At 49.2% G+C, this 25547-nt stretch overlaps 1 protein-coding gene across 1 annotated transcript in view; it reads right to left on the bottom strand.

Moving 5' to 3' along the window:
* Positions 1–25547, bottom strand: part of lamb2l (laminin, beta 2-like) — a 334455-nt gene that overhangs the window by 202482 nt on the left and 106426 nt on the right. Inside the window, exon 4 of the mRNA XM_072473107.1 lies at positions 268–403. Coding sequence (XP_072329208.1) covers positions 268–403 — 136 coding nt within the window. The remainder of the gene's footprint in view (positions 1–267; positions 404–25547) is intronic.

The raw sequence follows: 25547 nt of genomic DNA, 5'->3' as shown, positions 1-25547 counted from the left end.
ACCACAGTCGGGTGATGAGCGATCACATGGAGGTGGAATTGGGCGGCCCTGGCAATGTTGATGATAGGCATCAGGGACTGATCCTTTGGCCCAACAGGTTAATACACTCCCCAAGAAACTGGATCCAGCCTGACTGAGTGGCAAGGGGAAGGATGGAGAGCCACAGCTAATCCCACATTGTCACTTCACACAGCCACATAATACGAATCAATTGTACAACATTGTCCTGCCGCAGTCTGACCATCGCACTCGTTGTGTTTAACTCACCAATTTCAGATTGCCACCAGGTCCTGCCTTGTCTCTGATCTGTCAGATAGATGACGTTCCTCACCCCGTGACTATTTCTGTTATTGAAAGGGTCATACGGCCTCCTCGAGTCACACTGGAAACATTTCTCCATCTCCTACAACAAACATCAAGAGGAAATTCACATCTTCACCACAATGTTAACCTTCCATTGCCCCCAGGTCCCTTCACGCGGTTTGCTGATAAAACTCTGCAAAAGGCCCAGAGCAGGTCACAAGAATCAGGTTCAATATTTTAAAAACCTCAATCAACTCTGATAGGCTTGAAAAACTGGGCCTGTGGCGCCTTGGAGGTGACTACACTTCAGAACAACCTGATCGAGGAGTTTAAAATAATGACAGGGCTGGAGTGTTTACATACGGACAGATTAAGTCAATTGGACTGGATTACGTGTCATTAATATAAATTACACAAGAATAGCGCGAGTTTACATTATGGGGATAGTCAAGTTGCACAAGTTTATCTTTTGCGAACTAACCTCAGACTCCCTGTATAACATAAAAAAGAGCGAGACTGAAGATGTCCAGCTGGGATGGAAATTGTAGAATCAAAAGGTGGGTGTAGTATTAATGTGATGGGAGGAATGGCCTTTTCTGTGTCATAATGGTTCCATTGTTCCCAACCAGGGGTCCTGGTCCTTGCGGGGTCCAGAAGACGATTCCAAGGGTTCTGCCTCCACTTTGAGCTCCTCCAAACACCATGGGAGGGGTTTTGCATGTGTCCCCCCCCCCCTGCCCGGTGTGGTGTGTTCCGTGGTGGCGGACGTGACCTGCTATTGGTCAGCAGAGGGATCTCCTAGTCCCACCACTGCCCCCGCCCCCGCTGCTGCTGGGAAATCCCATGGCAGGACTGCCCCGTGGGCAGGACAAGCAGATCCCGCGTGTGGGAGTGACCGGAAAACTCCAGTCCCAGCCCCAGACTGACTCCGTTCCTATCGCTGCTGAGTGGCTCCCATCACGTGCCACACAAGTCGTGTGAGCCACACGACATCTCTCCTGTGAGACAGAAACTCATTTACAAAGTTTAGCGTGAACACAGAATCAATGACAATGTTATTCTCTCATTTTATGGTTGTTTAGATCAAATAATAAGATGCTATTTATTTAAGAAATATATATGAATGTATGAATTTGGAGCCGAATTAAGTCAGTCAGCCCATCGAGCCCGCTGCACAGTTCGATAAGATCGTGGTGAATCTGATTGAAGCCTCTACTCTCCTATCTACCCCCGAATTCCCGTGACTACCTTTCCAGTCAAACCCAGACTTGTCTATATTCAATCACACAGCAGCCTCCACTACTCTCTGGGGAAGATATCATCACAAACTAACAGCCCTCTGAGAAAATAAATTCTCCACATCTACTTCTGAAATGGGAGGGTATCAGGGACAGTGAGGGTTCCGGGTATGGGAGACAGTGAGGGCTCCGGGTATGGGAGACAGTGAGGGTTCCGGGTATGGGAGACAGTGAGGGCTCCGGGTATGGGAGGCAGTGAGGGTTCCGGGTATGAGAGACAGTGAGGGCTCCGGGAATGGGAGACAGTGAGGGTTCCGGGTATGGGAGACAGTGAGGGTTCCGGATATGGGAGACAGTGAGGGCTCCGGGAATGGGAGGCAGTGAGGGTTCCGGGTATGAGAGACAGTGAGGGCTCCGGGAATGGGAGACAGTGAGGGTTCCGGGTATGGGAGACAGTGAGGGTTCCGGGTATGGGAGACAGTGAGGGCTCCGGGAATGGGAGACAGTGAGGGTTCCGGGTATGGGAGACAGTGAGGGCTCCGGGTATGGGAGACAGTGAGGGTTCCGGGTATGGGAGACAGTGAGGGTTCCGGGTATGGGAGACAGTGAGGGTTCCGGGTATGGGAGACAGTGAGGGTTCCGGGTATGGGAGACAGTGAGGGTTCCGGGTATGGGAGACAGTGAGGGCTCCGGGTATCAGGGACAGTGAGGGTTCCGGGTATGGGAGACAGTGAGGGTTCCGGGTATGGGCTACAGTGAGGGTTCCGGGTATGGGAGACAGTGAGGGCTCCGGGTATGGGAGACAGTGAGGGTTCCGGGTATGGGAGACAGTGAGGGTTCCGGGTATGGGCTACAGTGAGGGTTCCGGGTATGGGAGACAGTGAGGGCTCCGGGTATGGGAGACAGTGAGGGTTCCGGGTATGGGAGACAGTGAGGGCTCCGGGTATGGGAGACAGTGAGGGCTCCGGGTATGGGAGACAGTGAGGGCTCCAGGTATGGGAGACAGTGAGAGTTCCGGGTATGGGAGACAGTGAGGTTCGGGGTATGGGAGACAGTGAGGGTTCCGGGTATGGGAGACAGTGAGGGTTCCGGGTATGGGAGACAGTGAGGGTTCCGGGTATGGGAGACAGTGAGGGTTCCGGGTATGGGAGACAGTGAGGGTTCCGGGTATGGGAGGCAGTGAGGGCTCCGGGTATGGGAGACAGTGAGGGTTCCGGGTATGGGAGACAGTGAGGGTTCCGGGTATCGGAGACAGTGACGGTTCCGGGTATGGGAGACAGTGAGGGCTCCGGGTATGGGAGACAGTGAGTGCTCCGGGTATGGGAGACAGTGAGGGCTCCGGGTATGGGAGACAGTGAGGGCTCCGGGTATCAGGGACAGTGAGGGCTCCGGGTATGGGAGACAGTGAGGGTTCCGGGTATGGGAGACAGTGAGGGCTGCGGGTCGGGGAGACAGTGAGGACTCCGGGTATGGGAGACAGTGAGGGCTCCGGGTATGGGAGACAGTGAGGGTTCCTGGTATGGGAGACAGTGAGGGTTCCGGGTATGGGAGACAGTGAGGGTTCCGGGTATGGGAGACAGTGAGGGTTCCGGGTATGGGAGGCAGTGAGGGCTCCGGGTATGGGAGACAGTGAGGGTTCCGGGTATGGGAGACAGTGAGGGTTCCGGGTATGGGAGACAGTGAGTGCTCCGGGAATGGGAGACAGTGAGGGTTCCGGGTATGGGAGACAGTGAGGGCTCCGGGTATGGGAGACAGTGAGGGCTCCGGGTATCAGGGACAGTGAGGGCTCCGGGTATGGGAGACAGTGAGGGTTCCGGGTATGGGAGACAGTGAGGGTTCCGGGTATTGGAGACAGTGAGGGCTCCGGGTATGGGAGACAGTGAGGGCTCCGGGTATGGGAGACAGTGAGGGCTCTGGGTATCAGGGACAGTGAGGGTTCCGGGTATGGGAGACAGTGAGGGTTCCGGGTATGTGAGACAGTGAGGGTTCCGGGTATGGGAGACAGTGAGGGCTCCGGGTATGGGAGACAGTGAGGGTTCCGGGTATGTGAGACAGTGAGGGTTCCGGGTATGGGAGACAGTGAGGGCTCCGGGTATGGGAGACAGTGAGGGTTCCGGGTATGGGAGACAGTGAGGGTTCCGGGTATGGGAGACAGTGAGGGCTCCGGGTATGGGAGACAGTGAGGGTTCCGGGTATGGGAGACAGTGTGGGTTCCGGGTATGGGAGACAGTGAGGGCTCCGGGTAAGGGAGACAGTGAGGGTTCCGGGTATGGGAGACAGTGAGGGTTCCGGGTATCAGGGACAGTGAGGGTTCCGGGTATGCGAGACAGTGAGGGTTCCGGGCATGGGAGACAGTGAAGGTTCCGGGTATGGGAGACAGTGAGGGCTCCGGGTAAGGGAGACAGTGAGGGTTCCGGGTATGGGAGACAGTGAGGGTTCCGGGTATGGGAGACAGTGAGGGCTCCGGGTATGGGAGACAGTGAGGGCTCCGGGTATGGGAGACAGTGAGGGTTCCGGGTATCAGGGACAGTGAGGGTTCCGGGTATGCGAGACAGTGAGGGTTCCGGGTATGGGAGACAGTGAGTGCTCCGGGTATGGGAGACAGTGAGGGTTCCGGGTATGGGAGACAGTGAGGGTTCCGGGTATCAGGGACAGTGAGGGTTCCGGGTATGGGAGAAAGTGAGGGTTCCGGTTATCGGGGACAGTGAGGGCTCCGGGTATGGGAGACAGTGAGGGTTCCGGGTATGTGAGACAGTGAGGGTTCCGGGTATGGGAGACAGTGAGGGCTCCGGGTATGGGAGACAGTGAGGGCTCCGGGTATGGGAGACAGTGAGGGCTCCGGGTATGGGAGACAGTGAGGGCTCCGGGTATGGGAGACAGTGAGGTCTCCGGGTATGGGAGACAGTGAGTGCTCCGGGTATGGGAGACAGTGAGTGCTCCGGGTATGGGAGACAGTGAGGGTTCCGGGTATGGGAGACAGTGAGGTCTCCGGGTATGGGAGAGAGTGAGGGTTCCGGGTATCGGGGACAGTGAGGGTTCCGGGTATGGGAGACAGTGAGGTCTCCGGGTATGGGAGAGAGTGAGGGTTCCGGGTATCAGGGACAGTGAGGGTTCCGGGTATGGGAGACAGTGAGGGTTCCGGGTATGGGAGACAGTGAGGGTTCCGGGTATGGGAGACAGTGAGGGCTCCGGGTGTGGGAGACAGTGAGGGTTCCGGGAATCGGAGACAGTGAGGGCTCCGGGTATGGGAGACAGTGAGGGTTCCGGGTATCGGGGGCAGTGAGGGTTCCGGGTATGGGAGACAGTGAGGGCTCCGGGTATGGGAGACAGTGAGGGTTCCGGGTATGGGAGACAGTGAGGGCTCCGGGTATGGGAGACAGTGAGGGTTCCGGGTATCGGAGACAGTGAGGGTTCCGGGTATGGGAGACAGTGAGGGCTCCGGGTATGGGAGACAGTGAGGGCTCCGGGTATCAGGGACAGTGAGGGTTCCGGGTATCGGGGGCAGTGAGGGTTCCGGGTATGGGAGACAGTGAGGGCTCCGGGTATGGGAGACAGTGAGGGTTCCGGGTATGGGAGACAGTGAGGGCTCCGGGTATGGGAGACAGTGAGGGCTCCGGGTATGGGAGACAGTGAGGGTTCCGGGTATGGGAGACAGTGAGGGTTCCGGGTATGGGAGATAGTGAGGGTTCCAGGTATCGGAGACAGGGAGGACTCCGAGTATCGGGGACAGTGAGGATTTCGGGTGTGCGAGACAGTGGTTTTACTTTGATGCTCTGTCTGGGTCCCTGAATTCCCAACTGCTTCCGCCATCCGTCAATCCCTCAGAGACAAAGCCACCCCCTGGCTGGAATTCTACGGCTGATGGGAGCGTGATTTCCCGCCCGCAGCGCACCCCCACCTGTGGGTTTCCCAGCTGCATGGGGTGGCTTCCCTGGAAAATCCCACTGACAGTCGGGTGTAAAGAATCCCACCGGCTGTGAACGAGCATCGCCGGGAAACAAGTGGCTGCTGGGCCGGAAAATCCCACAACTTGTCTTAAATCTGGAGTTATGTAACTCTCCATGATTTGGTGTGTTTGCTGAACTAACACCACCTACTGCTCGAACATGTCAGATAGCAATGATTTCACGGTACAAACTATTGTCTGTGTGATTACCCGAGTCTTTCAAAGCTTAGGTAGATCTAAAAGGAATTTTTCTGATTTTTTTCCATAAACTATGGTAGGCCTTTGACAATGGATTTGTTTGTTGTTTCTCTCGTAGGGTATCGCGACTGCTGGCAGCTGGTTGACAGAGACACTGAGAGCCCGGGCATCCATTATGCCTCTTGAGGCCACTACACCCCAGGGGAAACATTGCTTTATTGACAGCTCCAACTCTCTGCTGTCAATTTCTTTCATTTACACAAGGTTAAGCGGTTTCAAGGGGTTGTGGTTTTTCTTATTGATACATTAAAGAGTCTTGGTGATTGGCACTTTTATTGTATTCTAAATGATATGACTTTATTAGTCGAAAGTTCGGAATGAATTACTTTTTTAGATCCTTTTTTGAAAACATCCTACTATCACGAGAAGGCTTGTTGATTCTATGCAGTGTTTAGTGGGGCAATTAGCATGGAAGAGCCGTAGTTTGATGAGGGGACATGATGAACATCGGCAGAGGGTGGGGAGGCGCATGAGGTGGCATGCATGGGACGGGGGGGGAGTGTTTGGAGATTCAGGGGGGGGGTGTTGAGGGCTGGAGGGACTTTTTGTGTTTATTTTAACGGTGCCAAAGTCCCATGGCACTGAGGATGTCCTTTTAAACAATGTGCAACCGTCAGCTCATGTGGCTATCTCCAAACTCCTTCCTACGTTGACTGACTCACTCCAGCCCACACCATACCCCCCCCTCCCCCTACCACCACCCCCCACTCTGCCCTCCAGTAATAAAGATCCCACCTATCCAGGCACTTTCTCCCGAGGCTGGTGGGTTAAGCTGGGAGTTTCCCCAACTCCAGCTTTCCGACCAGAGGATTGGTGCCTGGGATGTGAAGGTGTGCGTCCCACCCGCGAAAATGTCCCTCACCTTGACAATCACACCATTTCAAGGAAATACATCGAGCTTTTTTTTTGAAAAGTGTGCCCCTGTTTATTTTTTGAGGATGTTTCCTGGACACATTTTTCTGGACTGTCAGTTGCTTTCCCAGCGAGGGACCTGTGCAAACAAGCAGGGGCCACATCAATCAAGCTGAATGCAGTCAGTTGGAGTGTCAAAGCAAAGGATGATTGATGTTAATTATAGTGTCGGGTAACCTGAGCTTTGCTGCTCTACCTCGCGCAGGTTAAATTGTAGATTTCGAAATCCTGTAATAAAACAGCTCGCGTGTCTCTCTGAAACTGGGGTCGTTTAGTTCAGCATGCAGACAAATAATTAACTTCAGGGCTTTGGTCAGATAAAAGGAGTTAGTCTGAGCAGTAAAACAGAGGCCTATCACTGCTACTCTCCACCTTCCCAACTTCATTCATGCTAATCCCCAGCTTGGACTGAGGGGAGGTGCTCCCGATAGAACATAGAACATAACCTGAGGGCAGCACGGTAGCATTGTGGATAGCACAATTGCTTCACAGCTCCAGGGTCCCAGGTTCGATTCCGGCTTGGGTCACTGTCTGTGCGGAGTCTGCACATCCTCCCCGTGTGTGCGTGGGTTTCCTCCGGGTGCTCCGGTTTCCTCCCACAGTCCAAAGATGTGCAGGTTAGGTGGATTGGCCATGATAAATTGCCCTCAGTATCCAAAATTGCCCTTAGTGTTGGGTGGGGTTGCTGGGTTATGGGGATAGGCTGGAGGTGTTGACCTTGGGTAGGGTGCTCTTTCCAAGAGCCGGTGCAGACTCGATGGGCCGAATGGCCTCCTTCTGCACTGTAAATTCTATGATAACAGCGCAGTACAGGCCCTTCGGCCCTCGATGTTGCGCCGACCTGTGAAACCACTCTAAAGCCCATCTACACTATTCCCTTATTGTCCATATGTCTATCCAATGACCATTTGAATGTCCTTAGTGTTGGCGAGTCCACTACTGTTACAGGCAGGGCATTTCACGCCCTTACTACTGTTTGAGTAAAGAACTTACCTCTGACATCTGTCTTATATCTATCTCCCCTCAATTTAAAGCTATGTCTCCTCGTGCTAGACATCACCATCCAAGGAAAATGGCTCTCACTGTCCACCCTATCCAATCCTCTGATCATCTTGTAAGCCTCAATTAAGTCACCTCTTAACCTTCTTCTCTCTAACGAAAACAGTCTCAAGTCCCTCAGCCTTGCCTCATAAGATCTTCCCTCCATCCAGGCAACATTCTGGTAAATCTCCTCTGCACCCTTTCCAACGCTTCCACATCCTTCCTATAATGCGGCGACCAGAATTGCACGCAATACTCCAAATGCGGCCGCACCAGAGTTTTGTACAGCTGCAACATGACCTCATGGCTCCGAAACTCAATCCCTCTACCAATAAAAGCTAACACACCAGACACCTTCTTAACAACCCTCTCAACCTGGGTGGCACCTTTCAGGGATCTATGTACATGGACACCGAGATCTCTCTGCTCATCCACACTGCCAAGAATCTTACCATTAGCCCAGTGCTCTGTCTTCCTGTTATTCCTTCCAAAATGAATCACCTCACACTTTTCTGCATTAAACTCCATTTGCCACCTCTCAGCCCAGCGCTGCAGCTTATCTATGTCCCTCTGTAACTTGTAACATCCTTCCGCACTGTCCACAACTCTACCGACTTTAGTGTCATCTGCAAATTTACTCACCCATCCTTCTACGCCCTCCTCCAGGTCATTTATAAAAATGACAAACAGCAGTGGCCCCAAAACAGATCCTTGTGGTACACCACTAGTAACTGGACTCCAGTCTGAACATTTCCCATCAACCACCACCCTTTGTCTTCTTCCAGCTAGCCAATTTCTGATCCAAACTGTTAAATCACCCTGAATCCCATGCCTCCGTATTTTCTGCAGTAGCCTACCGTGGGGAACCTTATCAAACACTTTACTGAAATCCATATACACCACATCAACTGCTTTACCCTCATCCACCTGTTTGGTCACCTTCTCAAAGAACTCAATAAGGTTGAGAGGCACAACCTACCCTTCACAAAACTGTGTTGACTATCTCTAATCAAATTATTCCTTTCCAGATGATTATACATCCCATCTCTTATAAACCTTTCCAAAATTTTGCCCACAACAGAAGTAAGGCTCACTGGTCTATAGTTACAGGGGTTGTCTCTACTTCCCTTCTTGAACAAGGGGACAACATTTGCTATCCTCCAGTCTTCTGGCACTATTCCTGTAGACAAAGATGACTTAAAGATCAAAGCAAAAGGCTCAGCAATCTCCTCCCTAGCTTCCCAGAGAATCCTAGGATAAATCCCATCTGGCCCAGGGGACTTATCTATTTTCACACTTTCCAGAATTGCTAACATCTCCTCCTTATGAACCTCAAGCCCTTCTAGTCTAGTAGCCTGAATCTCAGTATTCTCCTCGACAACATTATCTTTTTCCTGTGTGAATACTGATGAAAAATATTCATTTAGCACCTCTCCTATCTCCTCGGACTCCACGCACAACTTCCCGCTACTGTCCTTGACTGGCCCTACTCTTACCCTAGTCATTCTTTTATTCCTGACATATCTATAGAAAGCTTTAAGGTTATCCTTGATCCTACCTGCCAAAGACTTCTCATGACCCTCATGGCTCTTCTTAGCTCTCTCTTTAGGTCCTTCCTAGCTAACTTGTAACTCTCGAGCGCCCTAACTGAACCTTCATGTCTCATCTTTACATAAGCCTCCTTCTTCCTCTTGACAAATGTTTCGACTGCTTTAGTAAACCACGGTTCCCTTGCTCGACCACTTCTTCCTTGCCTGACAGGTACATACTTATCAAGGACACGCAGTAGCTGTTCCTTGAACAAGCTCCACATTTCCATTGTGCCCATCCCTTGCAGTTTTCCTCTCCATCCGATGCATCCTAAGTCTTGCCTCATCGCATCATAATTGCCTTTCCCCCAGATATAACTCTTGCCCTGCGGTATATATCTATCCCTTTCCATTACTAAAGTAAACGTAATCGAATTGTGGTCACTATCACCAAAGTGCTCACCTCCCTCCAAATCTAACACCTGTCCTGGTTCATTACCCATAACCAAATCCAAAATGGCCTCGCCTCTCGTTGGCCTATCTACATGCTGTGTCAGGAAACCCTCCTGTACTCATTGGACAAAAACGGACCCATCTAAAGTACTCCAACTATAACGTTTCCAGTCAATATTTGGAAAGTTAAAGTCCCCCATAACACTACCCTGTTGCTTTCGCTCCTATCCAGAAGCATCTTTGCAATCCTCTCATCTACATCTCTGGAACTTTTCGGAGGCCTACAGAAAACTCCTAACAGGGTGACCTCTGATTTCCTGTTTCTAACCTCAGCCCATACTACCTCAGTAGACGAGTCCTCATCAAACGTCCTTTCTGCCACCGTAATACTGTCCTTGACTAACAATGCCACCCCTCCCCTCTTTTACCACCTTCCCTGAGCTTACTGAAATATCTAAACCTCGGCACCTGCAACAACCATTCCTGTCCCTGCTCTATCCATGTCTCCGAAATGGACACAACATCGAAGTCCCAGGTACCAACCCATGCCGCAAGTTCACCCACCTTATTCCGGATGCTCCTGGCATTGAAGAAGACACACTTTAAACCACCTTCCTGCCTGCCGGTACACTCCTGCAACTTTGAAACCTTACTCATGACCTCACTACTCTCAACCTCCTATATGCTGGAGCTACATTTCAGGTTCCCAAGCCCCTGCTGAACTAGTTTAAACCCTCCCGAAGAGCATTAGCAAATTTCCCCCCCAGGATTTTGGTACCCCTCTGGTCCAGGTGTAGACCATCCCGTTTGTAGAGGTCCCACCGACCCCAGAATGAGCCCCAATTATCCAGAAATCTGAAACCCTCCCTCCTGCAACATCCCTGTAGCCACGTGTTCAACTCCTCTCTCTCCCTATTCCTCGTCTCGCTAGCACGTGGCACGGGTACCAACCCAGAGATAATAACTCTGTCCTAGATCTACGTTTTCACCCTAGCTCCCTGAATTCCTGCCTTACATCCCTATCCCTTTTCCTACCGATGTCGTTGGTACCTATGTGGACCACGACTTGGGGCTGCTCCCCCTCCCCCTTAAGGATCCCGAAAACACGATCCGAGACATCACGGATCGTGGCACCTGGGAGACAACACACCAACCGCGAGTCTCTCTCGTTCCCACAGAATCTCCTATCTATCCCCCTCACTATGGAGTCTCCAATGACTAATGCTCTGCTCCTCTCCCCCTGCCCTTCTGAGCAACAGGGACAGACTCTGTGCCAGAGACCTGTACCCCATGGCTTACCCCTGGTAAGTCCCCCCCCCCCCCCTCAACAGTATCCAAAGCGGTATACTTGTTACGAAGGGGAACGACCACAGGGAATTCCTGTACTGACTGCTTCCTCCATATTTGATGATATATTAATGTAGAGAGCGGATTGATGATATATTAATGCAGAGAGAGGATTGACGATATATTAGTGTAGAGAGAGGATTGACGATACATGAGTGTAGAGAGAGGATTGACGATATATTAGTGTAGAGAGAGGATTGACGATATATCAGTGTAGAGAGAGGATTGACAATATATTAGTGTAGAGAGAGGATTGACAATATATTAGTGTAGAGAGAGGATTGACAATATATTTGTGTAGAGAGAGGATTGACGATATATTAGTGTAGAGAGAGGATTGACGATATATTAGTGTAGAGAGAGGATTGACAATATATTAGTGTGGAGAGAGGATTGACGATATATTAGTGCAGAGAGAGGATTGACGATATATTAGTGCAGAGAGAGGATTGATGATATATTAGTGTAGAGAGAGGATTGACGATATATCAGTGTAGAGAGCGGATTGATGATATATTAGTGTAGAGAGAGGATTGACGATATATTAGTGTAGAGAGAGGATTGACGATATATTAATGTATAGAGAGGATTGACGATATATTAGTGCAGAGAGAGGATTGACGATATATTTGTGTAGAGAGAGGATTGACGATATATTAGTGTAGAGAGAGGATTGACGATATATTAGTGTAGAGAGAGGATTGACGATATATTAGTGTAGAGAGAGGATTGATGATATATTAGTGTAGAGAGAGGATTGACGATATATTAGTGCAGAGAGAGGATTGACGATATATTTGTCTAGAGGGAGGATTGACGATATATTAGTGTAGAGAGAGGATTGACGATATATTAGTGTAGAGAGAGGATTGACGATATATTAGTGTAGAGAGAGGATTGATGATATATTAGTGTAAAGAGAGGATTGACGATATATTAGTGTCGAGAGAGGATTGACGATATATTAGTGTAGAGAGAGGATTGACGATATATTAGTGTCGAGAGAGGAATGATGATATATTAGTGTAGAGAGAGGATTAACGATATATTAGTGTAGAGAGAGGATTGACGATATATTAGTGTAGAGAGAGGATTAACGATATATTAGTGTAGAGAGAGGATTGATGATATATTAGTGTCGAGAGAGGATTAACGATATATTAGTGTAGAGAGAGGATTGACGATATATTAGTGTAGAGAGAGGATTGACGATATATTAGTGTAGAGAGAGGATTAACGATATATTAGTGTAGAGAGAGGATTGACGATATATTAGTGTAGAGAGAGGATTGACGATATATTAGTGTCGAGAGAGGAATGATGATATATTAGTGTAGAGAGAGGATTGACGATATATTAGTGTAGAGAGAGGATTGACGATATATTAGTGTAGAGAGAGGATTAACGATATATTAGTGTAGAGAGAGGATTGACGATATATTAGTGTAGAGAGAGGATTGACGATATATTAGTGTAGAGAGAGGATTGACGATATATTAGTGTAGAGAGAGGATTGACGATATATTAGTGTAGAGAGAGGATTGACGATATATTAGTGTAGAGAGCGGATTGATGATATATTAGTGTAGAGAGAGGATTGACGATATATTAGTGTAGAGAGAGGATTGACGATATATTAGTGTAGAGAGAGGATTGACGATATATTAGTGTAGAGAGAGGATTAACGATATATTAGTGTAGAGAGATGATTGACGATATATTAGTGTAGAGAGAGGATTGACGATATATTAGTGTAGAGAGCGGATTGATGATATATTAGTGTATAGAGAGGATTGACGATACATTAGTGTAGAGAGAGGATTGACAATATATTAGTGTAGAGAGATGATTGACGATATATTAGTGTAGAGAGAGGATTGACGATATATTAGTGTAGAGAGAGGATTGATGATATATTAGTGCAGAGAGAGGATTAACGATATATTAGTGTAGAGAGAGGATTGACGATATATTAGTGTAGAGAGAGGATTAACGATATATTAGTGTAGAGAGAGGATTGACGATATATTAGTGTAGAGAGAGGATTGACGATATATTAGTGTAGAGAGATGATTGACGATATATTAGTGTAGAGAGATGATTGACGATATATTAGTGTAGAGAGAGGATTGATGATATATTAGTGCAGAGAGAGGATTAACGATATATTAGTGTAGAGAGAGGATTGACGATATATTAGTGTAGAGAGAGGATTGAAGATATATTAGTGTAGAGAGAGGATTGACGATATATTAGTGTAGAGAGAGGATTAACGATATATTAGTGTAGAGAGAGGATTGACGATATATTAGTGTAGAGAGAGGATTGACGATATATTAGTGTAGAGAGAGGATTGACGATATATTAGTGTAGAGAGAGGATTGACGATATATTAGTGTAGAGAGAGGATTGACGATATATTAGTGTAGAGAGCGGATTGACGATATATTAGTGTAGAGAGAGGATTGACGATATATTAGTGTAGAGAGAGGATTGACGATATATTAGTGTAGAGAGAGGATTAACGATATATTAGTGTAGAGAGAGGATTAACGATATATTAGTGTAGAGAGAGGATTGACGATATATTAGTGCAGAGAGATGATTAACGATATATTAGTGTAGAGAGAGGATTGACGATATATTAGTGTAGAGAGAGGATTGACGATATATTAGTGTAGAGAGAGGATTGACGATATATTAGTGCAGAGAGATGATTAACGATATATTAGTGTAGAGAGAGGATTGACGATATATTAGTGTAGAGAGAGGATTGACGATATATTAGTGTAGAGAGAGGATTAACGATATATTAGTGTAGAGAGAGGATTGACGATATATTAGTGCAGAGAGATGATTAACGATATATTAGTGTAGAGAGAGGATTGACGATATATTAGTGTAGAGAGAGGATTGATGATATATTAGTGTAGAGAGAGGATTGACGATATATTAGTGTAGAGAGAGGATTGACGATATATTAGTGCAGAGAGAGGATCGACGATATATTAGTGTAGAGAGAGGATTGACGATATATTAGTGTAGAGAGAGGATTGACGATATATTAGTGTAGAGAGAGGATTGACGATATATTAGTGTAGAGAGAGGATTGACGATATATTAGTGTAGAGAGCGGATTGACGATATATTAGTGTAGAGAGCGGATTGATGATATATTAGTGTAGAGAGAGGATTGACGATATATTAGTGTAGAGAGCGGATTGATGATATATTAGTGTAGAGAGAGGATTGACGATATATTAGTGTAGAGAGATGATTGACGATATATTAGTGTAGAGAGAGGATTGACGATATATTAGTGTAGAGAGAGGATTGACGATATATTAGTGTAGAGAGCGGATTGACGATATATTAGTGTAGAGAGAGGATTGACGATATATTAGTGTAGAGAGAGGATTGACGATATATTAGTGTAGAGAGAGGATTGACGATATATTAGTGTAGAGAGAGGATTGACGATATATTAGTGTAGAGAGCGGATTGATGATATATTAGTGTAGAGAGCGGATTGACGATATATTAGTGTAGAGAGAGGATTAACGATATATTTGTGTAGAGAGAGGATTGACGATATATTAGTGTAGAGAGAGGATTGACGATATATTAGTGCAGAGAGAGGATCGACGATATATTAGTGTAGAGAGAGGATTGACGATATATTAGTGTAGAGAGAGGATTGACGATATATTAGTGTAGAGAGAGGATTGACGATATATTAGTGTAGAGAGCGGATTGATGATATATTAGTGTAGAGAGAGGATTGACGATATATTAGTGTAGAGAGATGATTGACGATATATTAGTGTAGAGAGAGGATTGACGATATATTAGTGTAGAGAGAGGATTGACGATATATTAGTGTAGAGAGAGGATTGACGATATATTAGTGTAGAGAGAGGATTGACGATATATTAGTGTAGAGAGAGGATTGACGATATATTAGTGTAGAGAGAGGATTGACGATATATTAGTGTAGAGAGCGGATTGATGATATATTAGTGTAGAGAGAGGATTAACGATATATTAGTGTAGAGAGAGGATTGACGATATATTAGTGTAGAGAGAGGATTGACGATATATTAGTGTAGAGAGAGGATTGACAATCTATTAGTGTAGAGAGAGGATTGACGATATATTAGTGTAGAGTGGATTGACGATATATTAGTGTAGAGAGAGGATTGACGATACATTAGTGTAGAGAGCGGATTGATGATATATTAGTGTAGAGAGAGGATTAACGATATATTAGTGTAGAGAGAGGATTGACGATATATTAGTGTAGAGAGAGGATTGACGATATATTTGTGTAGAGAGAGGATTGACGATATATTAGTGTAGAGAGAGGATTGACGATATATTAGTGTAGAGAGAGGATTGACGATATATTAGTGTAGAGAGAGGATTGACGATACATTAGTGTAGAGAGAGGATTGACGATATATTAGTGTAGAGAGAGGATTGACTAACAAGAAACAGAGAGTTAGGACAAATGGGTCATTGTCAGGTTGACAAACTGTAACTAGTGGAGTGACACAGGGGTTGGTGCTGGGGCCTCAATGATTTACAATCTATATCAATGATTTCGATGGAGGGACAGACTATATTGTAACTAAATTTGCTGATGATATAAAGACAGGTAGAAAAGCAAGTTGTGAGGAAGATGCAAAGAGTCTCCAAGGGAATACAGATTGGTTTATGTGAGTGGACACATACCTTGGGTTATAGCCAAGTTCCGCACACATGAGTGCGGCCTCAACTGGGACCTGGGATTCATGTCGCATTACATTCATCCCCCACCATCTGGCCTGCGAAATCCTACCAACTGTCCTGGCTTGAGACAATTCACACCTCTTTAACCTGGGGTTACCCCCATCTCTGGATCTGTAAAGATTTAATCACCTGCTAATGCTCGCATTCCAAGCATTGTTTGGCATCTCTGAATTTGTCTATGAGGTACCCTCAATAATGATGCTTAGAGATTAAACTGTAAAGAAGGCTTTATTAGGCTAATAACTATGCTACAGATTTGGACGAGAGCTGACTGCTATACAGACCATGAGGCAGCCCTTTATGTATGGCTCCCAGATGGGCGGAGCCAGAGGCGGAGTCCCCAGGGTTCCAAGCCTGGTCTTAAAGGGGACATCACCTTACATGATGATAAGGCAGTAACCGTTCATCACATTCACCCCCTGTTTAAAAAGGAGTCCGGCGGGGGTGAAGTGCCATCATAGGTCCATCCGCCTCAGCGGCCGGATCGTCCTCCTCGATCTCCTCAATTCGGGCGGTGGTGCGGCGGGCACGGACGTCCCGGTTGAGGGCACATCCGGGAGCACAGCGGTCGGAGCTTCGGTCCGGGTCGGGGCAGAGGAACTAGGCAGGGCCGGGGGTAGCGGAGCCGGAGCCGGCGGGGTGTGTAAAGGGGGAGCGCAAGGAGGGGCGCACGGTAGGAGCTCACCAATGGGTGGTAGGGCCGGAAGGGGGTGTGTTGTAGGGGGCGACGGGTCCTGCAGGGGAGCGGCGCGGGAAGGGGCGTCTGTGGTGGAGGATCCAGCGGGCGCCAGATCCCGGAGGGAAACCGTATCTTGCCTGCCGTCGGAGTACTCCACGTAGGCGTAACTGGGGTTGGCGTGGAGCAGTCGGACCTTTTCAACTAGGGGGTCCGTTTTATGGCTCCTCGCGTGCCTCCGGAGAAGAACAGGTCCTGGAGCCGTCAGCCAAGGTGGAAGCGAGACCCCGGAGGTAGACTTCCTGGGGAAGAGGAACAATCGCTCATGAGGGGTCTCATTTGTGGCCGTGCAGAGGAGTGACCTAATGGAGTGTAGGGCATCGGGTAGGACCTCCTGCCAGCGGGTGGTTGGGAGATTTCTCGACCGCAGGGCCAGAAGGACAGCCTTCCACACGGTCGCGTTCTCCCTCTCCACCTGCCCGTTTCCCCATGGGTTATAGCTGGTCGTTCTGCTCGAGGCGATGCCTTTGCTGAGCAGATACTGACGCAGTTCATCGCTCATGAACGATGTACCCCGGTCGCTGTGGATATATATGCGGGGAAACCGAACAGGGTGAAGATGCTGTGCAGTGCCTTAATCACCGTGGCTGAGGTCATGTCGGTGCAGGGAATGGCGAATGGGAAACGGGAGAACTCATCGATCACGGTGAGGAAATAGGCATAACGGTTGGTGGCCGGGGGGGCCCCTTGAAGTCCACGCTCAGTCGCTCAAAGGGGCCCGAGGCCTTCACGAGCCGAACCTTGTCTGGCCGATAGAAGTGCGGTTTGCACTCCGCACAGACCTGGCAGGCCCTGACCATGGCCTTGACCTCCTTGGTTGAGTAAGGTAGGTTGCGGGACTTGATGAAATGGACGAGCCGGGTAACCCCCGGGTGGCAGAGGTCATTGTGGATGGCTTGCAGGCGGTCCTCCTGCGCGTTGGCGCATGTGCCGCGGGACAGGGCATCTGGGGGCTCGTTGAGCTCCCCTGGACGATACTTGATATCGTACGAGTAGGTGGAGAGTTCGATCCTCCACCTCAAAATGTTATCGTTTTTTATTTTGCCCCGTTGCGTGTTATCGAACATATAGGCGACCGACCATTGGTCGGTGACGAGGGTAAACCTCCTACCGGCGAGGTAGTGTCTCCAGCACCGCACAGCCTCCACAATGGCTTGTGCCTCCTTTACGACTGCAGAGTGTCGAATCTCGGAGGCGGTGAGGGTTCGGGAGAAGAACGCTACTGGTCTGCCTCCTTGATTGAGGGTAGCAGCCAGGGCGATGTCTGATGCATCGCTCTCTACCTGGAAAGGGATGGTTTCGTCCACCGCGCGCATAGCGGCCTTGATGATGTCGGCCTTGATGCGGTTGAAGGCCGATTGAGCCTCAGCCGAGAGGGGAAAAGTGGTGGTCTTTAGGAGTGGGCGGGCTTTGTCCGCATACTTGGGGACCCACTGGGCGTAATAGGAGAAAAGCCCCAAGCACCGTTTGAGGGCCTTGAGGCTGCGGGGGAGAGGGAGTTCCTTAAGGGGGCGCATGCGGTCGGGGTCGGGACCTAGGACCCAGTCTTCCACGACATAATCGAGGATGGCCAGCCGGGTGGTGTGGAAAACGCATTTGCCCTCGTTATAGGTCAGGTTAAGGGCTCGGGCGGTCTGGAGGAACTTTTTGAGGTTAGCGTCATGGTCCTGCTGGTCATGGCCGCAGATGGTGACATTGTCCAAGTACGGGTATGTAGCCCGCAAACCGTACTGGTCCACCATTTGGTCCATCGCCCTTTGAAAGACAGAGACCCCATTTGTGACACCAAAGGGGACCCTGAGGAAGTGGAAGAGCCGGCTGGCTGCTTCGAAGGCAGTATAGAGGCGGTCTTTTGGTCGGATGGGGAGCTGGTGGTAGGCGGATTTGAGGTCGATCGTGGAATAGACTCGGTATTGGGCGATCCGATTTACCATTTCCGCGATGCGAGGAATGGGGTACGCATCAAGCTGCGTGAATCGGTTTATGGTCTGGCTATAATCCATGACCATCCGTTTCTTCTCCCCGGACCGGACTACCACCACTTGCGCTCCCCAAGGGCTGTTGCTAGCCTCGATGACCCCCTCTCCCAGTAAACGCTGGACCTCTGACTTGATAAAAGCCATATCTTGGGCACTGTAGCGCCGGCTCCTGGTGGCGACGGGCTTACAGTCGGGAGTGAGGTTAGCGAATAGCGAGGGGGGTGCGACTTTCAGTGTCGCAAGGCAGCACACCGTGAGGGGGGGCAAGGGTCCGCCCAACTTCAGTGTCAGGCTTCGGTGGCTGCACTGGAAATCCAGTCCGAGCAGCAGGGGGGCACAGAGGTGAGGGAGGATATAAAATTTGAAACGGGTGTATTTGGCACCCTGGATCGAGAGATCCGCAATACAGTACCCCGTGAGTTGTACCGAGTGGGACCCAGATGCGAGGGCTATGGTTTGGGATGTGGGATGGGTGCGTAGGGAGCAGCGCCTTACCGTTTCAGGGTGGATAAAGCTCTCCGTGCTCCCGGAGTCGAAGAGGCATGCAGTGTCGTGCCCGTTGACCTGGACATGCATCATGGAGTTCTGCAGGTGTTTTGGCCGAGTTTGATCGAGGGTGATCGCACCCAGTCGCGGGTAGTCGGAGTCGTAAAATGGCCGCTGCCGTTGGTCGCACGTGTCGGGTCGAGAAGATGGCCGCCGACCAGATGGCCGCTCCCATGATTCGCACGAGGCTGATGCCGCGTCAGAAGAGGACGTGTCGGGTTGGTGCGCAGCAGCATTGCGAGGCCTTCGGGCCTGAGAGCCTGATTTTCGGGCCGGCTGTTCTTTGTTTTTCTGGCCCCTGGGTCTGGCCAGGCAGACCCTCGTAAAGTGCCCTTTCTTCCCGCAGTCGCTGCAGATCGCGGGGCGGGCTGGGCAGTGTGGGCGTGGGTGCTGGCCCTGCCCGCAGAAGTAGCAAGGTGTGCCCCCATGGTGAGCGGGTCGCCGCATGGCGCAGGCCTGTAATACGGGCGAGTCTGAGGAAGTCCGGGGGGGGCTGGCAGAGTCCGCGGGGTACGTACCCAAGTTATGTCGGGCCACCTCCAGCAAGGAGGCGAGCGTTAGCGTCTCCTGGAGGTCTTTTGCCCCGTTTTCGAGCAGTCGCTGCCGGATGTAGGTCGAGCGGATGCCGGACACGAAAGAATCTCTGATGTGCAGGTTCATATGGACCTCCCCTGTCACATCCTGATGGTCACAGTCCCTGGCCAGCGCGGTGAGTTTCTCAACAAATTCGTCGAGCGATTCCCCCGAGCGCTGCCGGCAGGTAGAGAGCAGCTGCCGGGCGTGCTCCTCATTGACGGGTTTGACAAACCGCTTGCGGAGCAACTCAATCGCTTCCTCATAACTCGTCGCCTTTTCGAGCGTGGCGGAGATTCTGTGACTCACCCGGGCGTGGAGTAGACGCAGCTTGCGTGGCCCCAGGATGGGAGTCTCTGCGGAGTCCAGGTAGGCCTCGAAGCACCGCAGCCAGTATTTGAAAATTTCCTTTGCCTCCGGCGTTCGTGCTTCCAGATTGAATTTCTCTGGTTTTAGGCCTGCGTCCATCCTGAATCTAGTTTAGTCTAATAAATTGAGGTACCCTCAGTAACGAAGCTTAGAGATTAAACTGTAAAGAAGGCTTTATTAGGCTAATAACTATGCTACAGATTTGGACGAGAGCTGACTGCTATACAGACCATGAGGCAGCCTTTATGTTTGGCTCCCAGATGGGCGGAGCCAGAGGCGGAGTCCCCAGGGTTCCAAGCCTGGTCTTAAAGGGGACATCACCTTACATGATGATAAGGCAGTAACCGTCCATCACAGTCTATATATATGTTTCTGGAACATACCTCTTCATTCACCTGAGGAAGGAGCATCGCTCCGAAAGCTAGTGACATCGAAACAAACCTGTTGGACTTTAACCTGGTGTTGTAAAACTTCTTACTGTGCTCACCCCAGTCCAACGCCGGCATCTCCACATCATTTTTATTGCAAGGTGTTGGAGTATAAAAATGGAAAGTCTTGCTACAGCTGCACAGGACATTGTTGAGACAGCGCCTGGAATATTGTGCACAGCTTTGGTCCCCTTATTTAAGAGGGGATAAACTTGCTTTGGAAGCAGTTCAGAGAAGATTCACTTGATAGATTGCTAGGATGAAGAAGTTGTCTTATTAGGAAAGGTTGAGGAGGGTGGAAGAGTGTGAGGTGATGGAACTGAGGCATAAGATTCCGAGGGGGCGCGACAGGCTGGATTCCCTCCTCACGGGGAACTATGAAAGATAAGGGGATTCTCATTTATGATACAAAGGAGGAAAAATATCTTCTTTGAAATTGTCAGATATTTATTCAGAGTAACTAAATGCAAACCCGTCCCATCGCCATGGAGTTCCAGAATGGAGGACACCAATTCAAGGTGATTGACAAAAGAATCAGAGGTGGCAGGAGGGAAAGAATATCCGTAGTGATTGGTTGGGATGTGTTGCCACAGAGAGCAGACATCAGGGCAACAGTTGAGTGAGTGTGACACCAAGGCACCTGAAAACAACGAGTCAATTTGAATCAGGGGAAAAAGCTTCCCGCTGGTTGGACAGGATTTGAGGAGTCAGGAGGTGAATTACTCACTGCAGGATTCCCAGCCTCTGACCTGCTCTTCTAGCCACAGTATTTAAATCCAACTCCAACAACCTCAAGAAGATCAACGACATTGAGAACAAAACAGCCCGCTTAATTGATGTCTCGTCCGCCATCTTAAACCTACAAGATGAAATGCAGCAACTCACCAAGGTTCCTTAGTCAGCACCTCCCAAACCCTGCAAACTTGGCCAACTCAAACGTCAAGAGCAGCAGATACCTGGGAACCCCACCACCTGGAGGTTCCACTCCAAGCCACTCACTATCCTGACTGGGAAATATATCGGCCGTTCCTTCACTGTCGCTGGATCAAAATCCTGGAACTCCCTCTCTATTAGCACAGTGGGTGTTCCTACATCACTGGACTGCAGCGGTTCAAGGCTGCAAGTTGTGCAACTCCTTCTCAAGGGCAATTGGGGATGGGCAATAAATGCTGGTCTAGCCAGTGAAAAATAAACTGCAGTTGACAATAATTAGGGTCCAAAGCTCTTTGTGGCAGAAGAATGTAGGTGGACATATTCATCCCAGTGAAAGTTAACTCAATCCTCATCCGGCTCACTCATTATTCCTGAAACCTCACTGTGCACTCCAGCGGTACAGATTTTCCAATCCATGCAGGACACTTCAATGCAAAATTCTAATCCAAATGCAGTTTTAGCAGGGCCCCTCCCGCACCACTTGCAGCTATCCTCCACACCCTCTAACAGCCGGCTCATTCTCGCCTGTGTTAAGTGCGCCCTGCACTGCACTTTTAATTCAATCACCCCAGCCTCGTGCACAAGGTTGAGGCGTTAACCTTCTGCAGAACCTCGCACCATAATCCCTCCTCCAACGCCATCCCCAGCTCCTCCGCCCACTTGGCCTTCATCCCCTCCATGATCCTATTATAAATCGCCAAAACGGCCCAACCCTTCAGCCCTATCACCGATAGCATCTCCTCCAGCAACGCTGCCCCCCCGGAAAGTTCCGGAAGACCTTTCTCACAAAGTTCCGCACGTTCTGCATGTATCTCCTCACGCTGGAACCCAAACCTCACCCCCAACTCCTCCAAGCTTGCGATCCTCGTCTCCAGAAACAAATCCTTCCTCTCCTTCATCCCTCTCTCCTCACAGTCCCGGAACCTCTCATCCATCCACTCTGGCTCAAACCCATGGTCTGACCAATTTAAATGCCTAATCTCAAAAGAGGAGCTGTCTTTGTTGCCAAGTTTATCCTTCAAACAGCAACACTAAAGAACAACTATCTGGTTATTTGTGTGTGCACAAGATTAGCTGCTGTGCCTCTCTATATTGCTACAGTGGCTGCACCCAGTAGCTCATTGCCAGTTCTGAGGTCCTGAAAGGCAATAGAAAAAAGTCACGCTCCTTCTTTTTGACAGTTGTGATTTGCAAAGGGCTGCTTAATTTTCTGTTTGAACTGCACATCAAGGGCAGATTTTGCAATGAGCATAATGCTGTTGGTACAGAAGCGGTGTGTGTACAAGGCATCACTGCCTGCACTCAACAGGGACTTCAAAATAACACAGTGATTTTCCTGTTAGTATGCAACTCCTTAGCCCTGATGCCTTTGTTCAGTAGACGAACCTTGCCAAATACCTTGGCTTTTCAACATGTCCTTGAGCACTGGACCGTGACTGATGACAGCCTACTCCATTCCCAAGAGGACATTCCATTGTTCAGAACTCGAAATGATGAAGCATTCCTGTGTTCAGGCCATGTTAAGAAAAGTCAGGTAGAATCTCCAAACTGCGATGAAAAGCTCCGTATTGAAGAAATAAATGGGGCAGACTGGGAATGAATGAACCGAGATCATCTCCCTCAGCTCTGCCACATCTGTAACCTTGTGCGACCTCGGCCTCCGATACCAAACTCAGTAAATTACTGGTGACTTGACATATCCGTCTTCAGTGGAAATACTGGACCTGTCAGGATTTTCAGAAAACACTTGGCTGCTTGTCATCAAAGAGTTAAATAAATGCAGTCAAAATCCCAGAGACCATTTTCTTTGGGACATATTCGGGCGGTTTGGGGTGAAACGAGGAAGAAATTCACCCAAAGGCTGGAATATCTCTCAAAAAGGATTCGAGTCAATAGGAGATTCCAAAACTGAGATTGATAGATTTCTGTTGGGTCAGGGGTTAGGAGCTAAGGGCCCAAAAGAGGTAAATTAAGTTAAGTTTAAAAAAAGGATTTTGACACAGTCAGAGGATTCAGTTTATGGACGGGGGGTTAAGTTTTATATTACAATTTTGATGTATAGCTTTCTGACTTTGTACTTATCCTTGATAAGACCTTGAGACATAGGAGCAGAATTAAGCCACTCGGCCCATCGAGTCTGCTCCGCCATTCAATCATGGCTGATATTTTCTCCTCCCCATTCTCCTGCCTTCTCCCCGTAACCCCTGATCCCCTTATTAATCAAGAACCTATCTATCTCTGTCTTAAAGACACTCAATGATTTGGCCTCCACAGCCTTCTGCGGCAAAGAGTTCCACAGATTCACCACCCTCTGGCTGAAGAAATTCCTCCTCATCTCTGTTTTAAAGGATCGTCCCTTCAGTCTGAGATTGTGTCCTCTACTTCTAGTTTTTCCTACAAGTGGGAACATCCTCTCCAAGTCCACTCTATCCAGGCCTCGCAGTATCCTGTAAGTTTCAATAAGATCCCCCCTCATCCTTCTAAACTCCAACGAGTACAGACCCAGAGTCCTCAACCGTTCCTCATACGACAAGCTCTTCATTCCAGGGATCATTCTTGTGAACCTCCTCTGGACCCTTTCCAAGGCCAGTACATCCTTCCTTAGATACGGGGCCCAAAACTGCTCACAATACTCCAAATGGGGTCTGACCAGAGCCTTATACAGCCTCAGAAGTACCTCCCTGGTCTTGTATTCTAGCCCTCTTGACATGAATGCTAACATTGCATTTGCCTTCCTAACTGCTGACTGAACCTGCACGTTAATCTTAAGAGAATCGTGAACAAGGACTCCCAAGTCTCTTTGTGCTTCTGATTTCTTAAGCATTCCTATGCCTCCATTTCTCCTTCCAAAGTGCATAACCTCACACTTTTCCACATTATATTTCATTTGCCACTTCATTGCCTGCTCTCCTAGCCTGTCCAAGTCCTTCTGCAGCCCCCTTGCTTCCTCAATACTACCTGTCCCTCTACAGATCTTTGTATCACCTGCAAACTTAGCAACAGTGCCTTCAGTACCTTCTTCCAGATCATTAATGTATATTGTGAAAAGTTGTGGTCCCAGCACAGACCCCTGAGGCACACCACTAGTCACCGGCTGCCATCTGTGATGTTTGATTGTTTATAATACATAGATACATACATAGAACATACAGTGCAGAAGGAGGCCATTCGGCCCATGACTCTGCACCGACGCACTTAAGCCCTCACTTCCACCCTATCCCCATAACCCAATAACCCCTCCTAACACTTTTGGACACCAAGGGCAATTTATCACGGCCAATCCACCTAACCTGCACATCTTTGGACTGTGGGAGGAAACCGGAGCACCCGGAGGAAACCCACGCAGACACGGGGAGAAGGTGCAGACTCCGCACAGACAGTGACCCAGCGGGGAATCGATCCTGGGACCCTGGCGCTGTGAAGCCACAGTGCTAGCCAATGTGCCATCATGCTGCCCTTCGTTAGGGTTTGTTTACGAAAACACAATAAATATATATCTTTAAAAGCAATTAAGTGAAGTTACAGATCAGCAATGATCGAATCGAGTGGAGGAATGTGTTCGAGGGCTGGGTGCTATTTTCCTGATCCTACGGTCTTCTTTCAATCCAACTCCTTCTTGCTTTGCTACATCTTTTACATTTTAAAAGCATACCAGTTGAAAGCATCGCCTGGTAACCTCCTGTAACTCTTCCCATTCTTGTGGGTGGCAAGGTGGCACAGTGGTTAGCACTGCTGCCTCACAGCTCCAGGGTCCCAGGTTCGATTCCCGGCTTGGGTCACTGTCTGTGCGGAGTCTGCACATCCTCCCCGTGTGTGCGTGGGTTTCCTCCGGGTGCTCCGGTTTCCTCCCACAGTCCAAAGATGTGCTGGTTAGGTGGATTGGCCATGCTGAATTACCCCTTAGTGCCCAAAGGTTCGGTGGGGTTATGGGGGTTACAGGGATAGGACGGGGTTGGGTGCTCTTTCAGAGGGTCGGTGCACATACAATGGGCTGAATGGCCTCCTTCAGCATGGCAGGGATTCGATGATTTCCTCAGCGTCTGATTCCCTCTCCTTCCCTCATGGGATTTTGGATATTTCCCGATATTGAATGCATTGCAAGAAGGCTCGATTCCCGCCCGGATTGGATGGCGTCTCTCCCAGAGACTGTACGGATGGATAACAG

The sequence above is a fragment of the Scyliorhinus torazame genome, chromosome 13 (assembly GCF_047496885.1).
Source record: "Scyliorhinus torazame isolate Kashiwa2021f chromosome 13, sScyTor2.1, whole genome shotgun sequence".
In the NCBI taxonomy this organism is placed as follows: Eukaryota; Metazoa; Chordata; class Chondrichthyes; order Carcharhiniformes; family Scyliorhinidae; genus Scyliorhinus; species Scyliorhinus torazame.
The sequence above is the reverse complement of the archived record's forward strand: the minus strand, read 5'-3'. Positions and strand labels throughout refer to the sequence as shown.